Source organism: Limanda limanda, chromosome 6, assembly GCF_963576545.1.
Source record: "Limanda limanda chromosome 6, fLimLim1.1, whole genome shotgun sequence".
NCBI lineage: Eukaryota > Metazoa > Chordata > Actinopteri > Pleuronectiformes > Pleuronectidae > Limanda > Limanda limanda.
Genome location: NC_083641.1, coordinates 30,295,206 through 30,305,205, shown reverse-complemented (window position 1 = coordinate 30,305,205; position 10,000 = coordinate 30,295,206). Strand labels below are relative to the sequence as shown.

The 10,000-nt window shown below is 50.0% G+C and overlaps 1 protein-coding gene across 1 annotated transcript in view; it reads left to right on the top strand.

Annotated features, from left to right (window-relative positions):
* LOC133003980 (interleukin-1 receptor accessory protein) overlaps positions 1–8,285 on the top strand; it is a 17,727-nt gene extending 9,442 nt beyond the window's left edge. The window contains exons 6-12 of the mRNA XM_061073824.1: positions 4,190–4,355; positions 4,456–4,527; positions 4,805–4,931; positions 5,202–5,350; positions 5,442–5,591; positions 6,595–6,738; positions 6,887–8,285. Coding sequence (XP_060929807.1) covers positions 4,190–4,355; positions 4,456–4,527; positions 4,805–4,931; positions 5,202–5,350; positions 5,442–5,591; positions 6,595–6,738; positions 6,887–7,344 — 1,266 coding nt within the window. The 3' untranslated portion in view covers positions 7,345–8,285. The remainder of the gene's footprint in view (positions 1–4,189; positions 4,356–4,455; positions 4,528–4,804; positions 4,932–5,201; positions 5,351–5,441; positions 5,592–6,594; positions 6,739–6,886) is intronic.
* The last annotated feature ends 1,715 nt before the right edge of the window (positions 8,286–10,000 follow it).

Genomic DNA, 10,000 nt, shown 5'->3' with positions numbered 1-10,000 from the left:
GTGTGTTGTGTTGGCTGAGTTGTGTGTCTCTCCCCAGTGAGTTTTGTGTTGTGTTGGCTGAGTTGTGTGTCTCCCCAGTGAGTTGTGGGTTGTGTTGGCTGAGTTGTGTCTCTCCACAGTGAGTTTTGTGTTGTGTTGGCTGAGTTGTGTCTCTCCCCAGTGAGTTGTGTTGGCTGAGTTGTGTCTCTCTACAGTGAGTTGTGTTGGCTGAGTTGTGTGTCTCCACAGTGAGTTGTGGGTTGTGTTGGCTGAGTTGTGTCTCTCCCCAGTGAGTTGTGGGTTGTGTTGGCTGAGTTGTGTCTCTCCCCAGTGAGTTGTGTGTTGTGTTGGCTGAGTTGTGTCTCTCCCCAGTGAGTTGTGTTGGCTGAGTTGTGTGTCTCTCCACAGTGTGTTGTGTTGGCTGAGTTGTGTGTCTCTCCACAGTGAGTTGTGTTGGCTGAGTTGTGTGTCTCTCCACAGTGAGTTGTGTGTCTCTCCACAGTGAGTTGTGTGTTGTGTTGGCTGAGTTGTGTGTCTCTCCACAGTGTGTTGTGTTGGCTGAGTTGTGTGTCTCTCCACAGTGAGTTGTGTTGGCTGAGTTGTGTGTCTCTCCACAGTGAGTTGTGTGTCTCTCCACAGTGAGTTGTGTGTTGTGTTGGCTGAGTTGTGTCTCTCCCCAGTGAGTTGTGTTGGCTGAGTTGTGTGTCTCTCCACAGTGAGTTGTGTTGGCTGAGTTGTGTGTCTCTCCACAGTGAGTTGTGTGTTGTGTTGGCTGAGTTGTGTGTCTCTCCACAGTGAGTTGTGTTGGCTGAGTTGTGTGTCTCTCCCCAGTGAGTTGTGTGTTGTGTTGGCTGAGTTGTGTGTCTCTCCACAGTGAGTTGTGTGTCTCTCCACAGTGAGTTGTGTGTCTCTCCCCAGTGAGTTGTGTGTTGTGTTGGCTGAGTTGTGTGTCTCTCCACAGTGAGTTGTGTGTCTCTCCCCAGTGAGTTGTGTGTTGTGTTGGCTGAGTTGTGTGTCTCTCCACAGTGAGTTGTGTGTCTCTCCACAGTGAGTTGTGTGTCTCTCCACAGTGAGTTGTGTGTCTCTCCACAGTGAGTTGTGTGTCTCCCCAGTGAGTTTTGTGTTGTGTTGGCTGAGTTGTGTCTCTCTACAGTGAGTTGTGCTGGCTGAGTTGTGTGTCTCTCCACAGTGAGTTGTGTGTCTCTCCACAGTGAGTTGTGTGTCTCTCCACAGTGAGTTGTGTTGGCTGAGTTGTGTGTCTCTCCACAGTGAGTTGTGTGTCTCTCCACAGTGAGTTGTGTGTCTCTCCACAGTGAGTTGTGTGTCTCCACAGTGAGTTGTGTGTCTCTCCACAGTGAGTTGTGTGTCTCTCCACAGTGAGTTGTGTTGGCTGAGTTGTGTGTCTCTCCACAGTGAGTTGTGTGTCTCTCCACAGTGAGTTGTGTGTCTCTCCACAGTGAGTTGTGTGTCTCTCCACAGTGAGTTGTGTGTCTCTCCACAGTGAGTTGTGTGTCTCCCCAGTGAGTTGTGTGTCTCTCCACAGTGAGTTGTGTGTCTCTCCACAGTGAGTTGTGTGTCTCTCCACAGTGAGTTGTGTGTTGTTTGTGTGTCTCTCCACAGTGAGTTGTGTGTCTCTCCACAGTGAGTTGTGTGTCTCTCCCCAGTGAGTTGTGTGTCTCTCCCCAGTGAGTTGTGTGTCTCTCCACAGTGACTTGTGTGTCTCTCCACAGTGAGTTGTGTGTCTCTCCACAGTGAGTTGTGTGTCTCTCCACAGTGAGTTGTGTGTCTCTCCACAGTGAGTTGTGTGTCTCCCCAGTGAGTTGTGTGTCTCTCCACAGTGAGTTGTGTGTCTCTCCACAGTGAGTTGTGTGTCTCTCCACAGTGAGTTGTGTGTCTCTCCACAGTGAGTTGTGTTGGCTGAGTTGTGTGTCTCTCCCCAGTGAGTTGTGTGTTGTTTGTGTGTCTCTCCACAGTGAGTTGTGTGTCTCTCCACAGTGAGTTGTGTCTCTCCACAGTGAGTTGTGTGTCTCTCCACAGTGAGTTGTGTGTCTCTCCACAGTGAGTTGTGTGTCTCCACAGTGAGTTGTGTGTCTCCACAGTGAGTTGTGTGTCTCTCCACAGTGAGTTGTGTGTCTCTCCCCAGTGAGTTGTGTGTCTCTCCACAGTGAGTTGTGTGTCTCTCCACAGTGAGTTGTGTGTCTCTCCACAGTGAGTTGTGTGTCTCTCCACAGTGAGTTGTGTGTCTCCCCAGTGAGTTGTGTGTCTCTCCACAGTGAGTTGTGTGTCTCTCCACAGTGAGTTGTGTGTCTCTCCCCAGTGAGTTGTGTGTTGTTTGTGTGTCTCTCCACAGTGAGTTGTGTGTCTCTCCACAGTGAGTTGTGTCTCTCCACAGTGAGTTGTGTGTCTCTCCACAGTGAGTTGTGTGTCTCTCCACAGTGAGTTGTGTGTCTCTCCACAGTGAGTTGTGTGTCTCTCCACAGTGAGTTGTGTGTCTCCACAGTGAGTTGTGTGTCTCTCCACAGTGAGTTGTGTGTCTCTCCACAGTGAGTTGTGTGTCTCTCCACAGTGAGTTGTGTGTTGTGTTGGCTGAGTTGTGTGTCTCTCCACAGTGAGTTGTGTGTCTCTCCACAGTGAGTTGTGTCTCTCCACAGTGAGTTGTGTGTCTCTCCACAGTGAGTTGTGTGTCTCCACAGTGAGTTGTGTGTCTCTCCACAGTGAGTTGTGTGTCTGTCCACAGTGAGTTGTGTGTCTCTCCACAGTGAGTTGTGTGTCTCCCCAGTGAGTTGTGTGTCTCCACAGTGAGTTGTGTGTCTCCACAGTGAGTTGTGTGTGTCTCCACAGTGAGTTGTGTCTCTCCACAGTGAGTTGTGTGTCTCTCCACAGTGAGTTGTGTCTCTCCACAGTGAGTTGTGTGTCTGTCCACAGTGAGTTGTGTGTCTCTCCACAGTGAGTTGTGTGTCTCCACAGTGAGTTGTGTGTCTCTCCACAGTGAGTTGTGTGTCTCTCCACAGTGAGTTGTGTGTCTCTCCACAGTGAGTTGTGTGTTGTGTTGGCTGAGTTGTGTGTCTCTCCACAGTGAGTTGTGTGTCTCTCCACAGTGAGTTGTGTGTCTCTCCACAGTGAGTTGTGTGTCTCCACAGTGAGTTGTGTGTCTCTCCACAGTGAGTTGTGTGTCTCTCCACAGTGAGTTGTGAGTTGTGTTGTGTGTCTCTCCACAGTGAGTTGTGTGTCTCTCCACAGTGAGTTGTGAGTTGTGTTGTGTGTCTCTCCACAGTGAGTTGTGTGTCTCTCCACAGTGAGTTGTGTGTCTCCCCAGTGAGTTGTGTGTCTCTCCACAGTGAGTTGTGTGTCTCTCCACAGTGAGTTGTGTGTCTCTCCACAGTGAGTTGTGAGTTGTGTTGTGTGTCTCTCCACAGTGAGTTGTGTGTCTCTCCACAGTGAGTTGTGAGTTGTGTTGTGTGTCTCTCCACAGTGAGTTGTGTGTCTCTCCCCAGTGAGTTGTGAGTTGTGTTGTGTGTCTCTCCACAGTGAGTTGTGAGTTGTGTTGTGTGTCTGTCCACAGTGAGTTGTGTGTCTGTCCACAGTGAGTTGTGTGTCTCTCCACAGTGTGTTGTGTTGGCTGAGTTGTGTGTCTCTCCACAGTGAGTTGTGAGTTGTGTTGTGTGTCTCTCCACAGTGAGTTGTGTGTCTCTCCACAGTGAGTTGTGTGTCTCCACAGTGAGTTGTGTGTCTCTCCACAGTGAGTTGTGTGTCTCTCCACAGTGAGTTGTGAGTTGTGTTGTGTGTCTCTCCACAGTGAGTTGTGTGTCTCTCCACAGTGAGTTGTGAGTTGTGTTGTGTGTCTCTCCACAGTGAGTTGTGTGTCTCTCCCCAGTGAGTTGTGAGTTGTGTTGTGTGTCTCTCCACAGTGAGTTGTGAGTTGTGTTGTGTGTCTGTCCACAGTGAGTTGTGTGTCTGTCCACAGTGAGTTGTGTGTCTCTCCACAGTGTGTTGTGTTGGCTGAGTTGTGTGTCTCTCCACAGTGAGTTGTGAGTTGTGTTGTGTGTCTCTCCACAGTGAGTTGTGTGTCTCTCCACAGTGAGTTGTGTGTCTCCACAGTGAGTTGTGTGTCTCTCCACAGTGAGTTGTGTGTCTGTCCACAGTGAGTTGTGAGTTGTGTTGTGTGTCTCTCCACAGTGAGTTGTGAGTTGTGTTGTGTGTCTGTCCACAGTGCTACCAGGCTCCCTTCTGGCACCACGACCGGGAACTGGACGGATCCAGTCTGAGGTTCTTCAACATGTTTGATATATTCGAGGGTTTATATCTCTGCACCGTCAGCTACCGGAGGAAAGGCGAGCCGCTGAACTTCAGCAGGAGCATCGACGTCACCACCGTCCGTGAGACAACGCACTGACATCACTCTGAGGACCCCCGCCCCCCCCCAGTGTGTCCCCCCCCCCCCGAGCAGCCGCTCACTGATCTGTTCTGTTCCATCAGATCCGACTAACCTGTCCAAGTATCCGAACATCATGCAGCCGCACACGGGGCGTGTCTTCTCCGTCCGCCTGGGTGAGTCCACCCCCCCCCCCCCCCCCCAGCAAATGATTTATGGGAAACACTTTTGACCCACTTGGACTCAAAGATGACGTGATTAGATTTCAGAGGTCAAAGGTCACATCATATTCTGTCAGGGGCTGAAACTGCTCTGAGTGAGAAGCTGATCTTTGAATCTTTAGAACCAGCTCACAATCACCTGTGGTTAGTTCCTCAAAGACTCTGAGCTCCTCCCAGCTGCTGGTGGGACCGTGTGATTAATACAGGTTATATTCTGCCCCCCCCCCCTCAGGTACGGAGGCGCGTCTGCAGTGTGAAGGTCTGTTCCCGCACCTGAAGTCCGAGTGGGACATCTGGTGGACGGTGGACGGGATGACGCTGGACCAGCTGGCCGACCCGCGCTTCTATAACATCAACAGGTCGGAGGGACATGTTTATTTAATTTCATCTTCACATCGTCTAGATATAATTATATGTGAAAGTAATGTGGTGAGGGAGAGGTGAATACAAATACTCAAGTACTTAGTTACTTTACACAAACACACACACACAGTTATGTCCAATAAATTCTGGAGATTTGACCTGGATTTACTCTGGAGACCTGATCTCAAACACATTAGTTATACCTGGTTTGTGTGTGTGTCTGTGTGTGTGTCTGTGTGTGTGTCTGTGTGTGTCTGTGTGTGCAGCCATGTGAGAACCTACAAGGGGGACCGGACGGAGGAGAGCCTGCTGGTGATTCAGGACTTTGGCTCCAAGGACCTGAACCGAAGCTACACCTGCTCTGTGAAGAACTCCAGAGGCTCGGAGACGCGCCGGGCGGAGCTGAAGGTCGAGGGTGAGCCACGCCTCCTTTCCACCACCAGGGGTCCAGCCCGATGTGGGACCTTGTTGTTGATCTTGTGTTGTGTTGTGTTGTGTTGTGTCAGAGTCAGTGTCGTTGCCGTCCGTGGAGCTGGGTTGTGGTCTGGGCGTGACCCTGGTCCTCATGCTGCTCCTCTTCGTGGTCTATCACGTCTTCTGGCTGGAGCTGCTGCTCCTCTACCGCTCGTGGTTCGGCAGCGACGAGCGCCACACGGGTGAGTTCACACGGGACCCGGGTCGACAAGCATCACTATCGCCCCCTGGTGTCTGGCTGCAGTATAGCTCATAAACCTCCTCCATGTTAGCAGATGGGACACGGACCAAACAAAACAATCACGGAGAGTTTGTCACAGATGTTTCTGTTGTTTCAGGTCGTTCTTCTCTCTCTGATATTGTTTCTGATCCGTTTGGTTTGAATCAGTTATTGATGATATAAAACAGGCTGAGGCGTCCTGATTGGTCGAGAGAGGGTGTGGGTGTGTATGTGCGTCACATGATGAAGACTCTTATGATTCATTGATGTGATGAAGCTGCAGGTTGTTCAGCTCCTCTTGGTTTAATTAAACGAGTCAAAGGAAGAAAAATGAACGTTCATAAAACTGTAAATGAACCAGAAATATCTGCAGCGTCACCTGCATTTAGACGATTAAAGCTTGTAACACACACACACACACACACACACACACACACACACACACACACAAGCAGGTTTCTAGTGATGCAGCAGGAGCTTGTTCTCTTGGCTGCTTCAAGGAAACTCACGAAACAGAGATTCAGCTGTTTGGCAGATTAGCAAGTTCATTTTAAATTAATTTGTACAACAACACAAATTACTATCAACATAATAATTTTCAATACGTCAAAATATTATTGGAAATATAATGTAACACATATAGAAATCCACCTTTTTGAAATGCAAGTTCACAGGACTAATAAGAGCATTGATATCAGGCGACACGTCAGTGATGATCATGGAAAGTGAAACATTTGATTTGAATCATTTTTGACTCAACACAGAAAACGTTTTATCATGAGACCAAATCGCTGTTCACTTCCTGAAAGAGATGAAAACTAAAATGTTCTCTCCCTAGTTAATGTCACGTTTCCTGTGTGTGTGTGTGTGTGTGTGTGTGTGTGTGTGTGTGTGTGTGTGTGTGTGTGTGTGTGTGTGTGTGTGTGTGTGTGTGTGTGTGTGTGTGTGTGTGTGTGTGTGTGCAGATGATAAAGAATACGATGTGTACATCTCCTATGCTCGGGACACTGAGGACGAGACGTTTGTTCTGTCGACGCTTCGCACGGTTCTGGAAAACGAACTCGGTTACTCCGTGTGTATATTTGACCGAGACAGTCTGCCGGGGGGGAGTGAGTACACACATGTACACAAGAGTACACACTAATACACACCAGAACTCAGGTTTGGCAAGAAAAGACACACAGACAGAACACAGTCCATCCATCCATTCTCTTTTTCTGATTTACTCATCCCTCCATTCGCCCTCTTCTCCTGCAGCCATCACAGACGAGACTCTGAGCTTCGTGGCTCGCAGCCGGCGCGTCCTGGTGGTCGTGAGCCCGGGCTACGCCACGCAGGGGTCGCAGGCCCTGCTGGAGCTGAAGGCCGGGATCGACGGCATGGCGCTGAGCGGAGACCTGAAGGTCATCCTGGTCCAGTTCAAACCGGTTCGGTGGCAGGGCTGGGTCCGCGAGCTGAGGCGAGCCCGGGTGGCTCTGGCCCTGGTCCAATGGCAGGGAGACAAATCCAGCGAGCTGACGTCTCGCTTCTGGAAGCGTCTGAGGGTGGAGCTTCCTGTGAGGAGGGTGGGCCGCAGGGCGGAGGAGGAGGAGGAGGAGGGGGGGGGGTACAGCAAGGAGCTGCTGAGGCTGCAGAGTCAGATCAGCACCAACTCACAGACCGGCCTCCTCACGGACAGCAGGACCCCGAAGAAAGTCTTCAGCTGTGCAGTGTGACTCCGCCCCTTTCAGTCATGTGTTCAGAACCTGTGACGGAGCTTCGCCCCTTTCAGTTAGGTGTTCAGAACCTGTGACGGAGCTCCGCCCCTTTCAGTCACGTGTTCAGAACATGTGACGGAGCTCCGCCCCTTTCAGTCACGTGTTCAGAACATGTGACGGAGCTCCGCCCCTTTCAGTCAAGTGTTCAGAACGTGTGACGGAGCTCCGCCCCTTTCAGTCACGTGTTCAGAACATGTGACGGAGCTCCGCCCCTTTAAGTCACGTGTTCAGAACATGTGACGGAGCTCCGCCCCTTTAAGTCACGTGTTCAGAACATGTGACGGAGCTCTGCCCCTTTCAGTCACGTGTTCAGAACATGTGACGGAGCTCCGCCCCTTTCAGTCACGTGTTCAGAACATGTGACGGAGCTCCGCCCCTTTAAGTCACGTGTTCAGAACATGTGACGGAGCTCCGCCCCTTTAAGTCACGTGTTCAGAACATGTCGGCAGTCGCAGATAAACATGGAAAGAATATTTTAGGATTAATTTCTCTTAATCTGGTTCTGATTCCTCTCAGTCGTCCGTCTTACAAATCGTCTGATTGATGAAACTCAGTCTGATTCTGAACTTTGGCCTGAGGGTGGCGCCAGAGGGAAGACCGAGGATAAAGATAGAAATTAAAAATCGATATTTGATAAAGATCGAGTCCAGCAGCTGCTGATGTGACGGAGCTCCGCCCCTTTCAGTCAATTTCAGTCTGATAAACGAATGCACTGCAACTTTCACGTCAGAAGATTAATTATTTCAATTGAATGTTTTGTGATCGTTACTTTCAACGTTGTTATTACTCTGCACTTTCTGCGTTTTTCTTTAAATTTTTTTATCACTTTAAAAACAGTATTTAAACTTGAGACTGCATCCTGAACTTTGTCAGTTTTTTTAATAAATGGTAAAAAATCATATGTCATCACTCATTGTTTTTCATTGTGTCATCTTCCATTTGCACAAACACTCACATGTGTAGTTCTCACACAATTATTCTTTTCTCTCCAGAAGCTTAACATGTAAGAAACTAAGTTATTTCATTTTTTCAACTCATGATCCACTTTCTGAGTTTTTATCTATAGAACCAAGAAATTCAGAGAAGATGGATCTCTAGTATGTTTTAGAACCTGTTCATGTTTTGAATCGATTGTGAGTTGACCAGTAGCCTCCTGGGGGGAGGAGCTTAAAGCCCTGAGACACACGGAACCACAGCTAGCATCCAAGCTAACGCATGTTAGCATTTCACGACCTGTTTGGCCTTGAATGTAGAATCTGCTGCCCCCTTCAGGACAGTTTCATCCATTACAGTGACGGTTCCAGATGTTTCCTGTTGCAAAGTGTGATGTTCTGTATCAGGTGGGAGTGTCTGAACCGTGTCTCAGTTCAGAAGGTGGAGATGTTTCAGGTGGGACCAGAGTGTAGAAGCTGTCTCTGACTGTGTGACTCCTCCCTCAGGCGCCTCGGACGCCGTCCTGATGGCGATGCAGCGCAGCCGCCGCCTCCTGTTTGTCATCAGCCCCGCCTTCCTGACAGAGAAGAGCTTCAGCCTGCTGGAGTGTCGGCTGGGCCTGCACCTCCAGCACGGCCACCGGGCCTCCATCGTGGGCGTGGTCTTCAGCTCGGTCAGTAAGCTGCGCAGCGTGGAGCTGACCCGGCTCCGACAGGCGGCGCTCAGCACCGTGAAGTGGCGAGGAGGTCGATCCGGGCCGCGGCGCTCTCGCTTCTGGCTGCGGCTGCGGCTGGCGCTGCCCGTGCGGCCGCTGGCGTTGGGCCGGAGGCTGATCGACAGCACGTCGTCTCACTCCGACCTCGCCGCGCTGGCGCTGCAAAGGGGCCAAAGGTCACGGACTCAGAAGGACAGAACCAATCAGACTCGCAGAAGCAGATCAGCCAATCAAAGCCGCAGAAACACACAGGCCCCTCCCATTGGGAGTGTGAATGGTTGGGGCCACTGCAGGGGGGAGGGGCCCCAGCACAGCAGGAACTGCTCGGGGTGCGCTGGATTTATTGACCAGGTGGATGCCAGAGGGGAGGAGCTTAAAGTGGAGACAGAAATGCAGCAGGTGGCACGTGACAGGACTGACGCCGTCCCACAAACAGACCCCACCCCAAATCCAGACTCCACCCATGAAACACACTTGACTCCTAACCCCGCCCCCACACCTGCCCCGGCCTCATGCTCCGCCCCTGACTCCACCCCCCACACCTGTGAGGAGAACGATGACAGGAAACACAACCAACAGCAGCAGATGATTGGTTCCTGGAGTTCAGAGGAGAGGCGGAGCTTGTGACGCTGCTTTCAAGTCACGTCAGAATTCGACTTTTCGTACAAAATTAGTTCTGAGGTTCGGTTCAACTTGACGAATGAATGCAACTCTGTTTGACCACGAGAAAAAAAAATCTGATCAATGATTTGTTCTTTCTTCATTCTCAATTTTTTGAATAAATTTACTTATAATTATCAAACTGGTGTCTGTCCTGATGTGTGAATTATTTTACTTTTATTAATAAAAAATTGTTTTCAGAAAGAAAAGAGTCAGCAGATGTCGCTGTTTGACCACCAACCTGTTTAATATACAGTAGTTATATATATATATATATTTACAGTATATATAAAAGACTCTGTAATT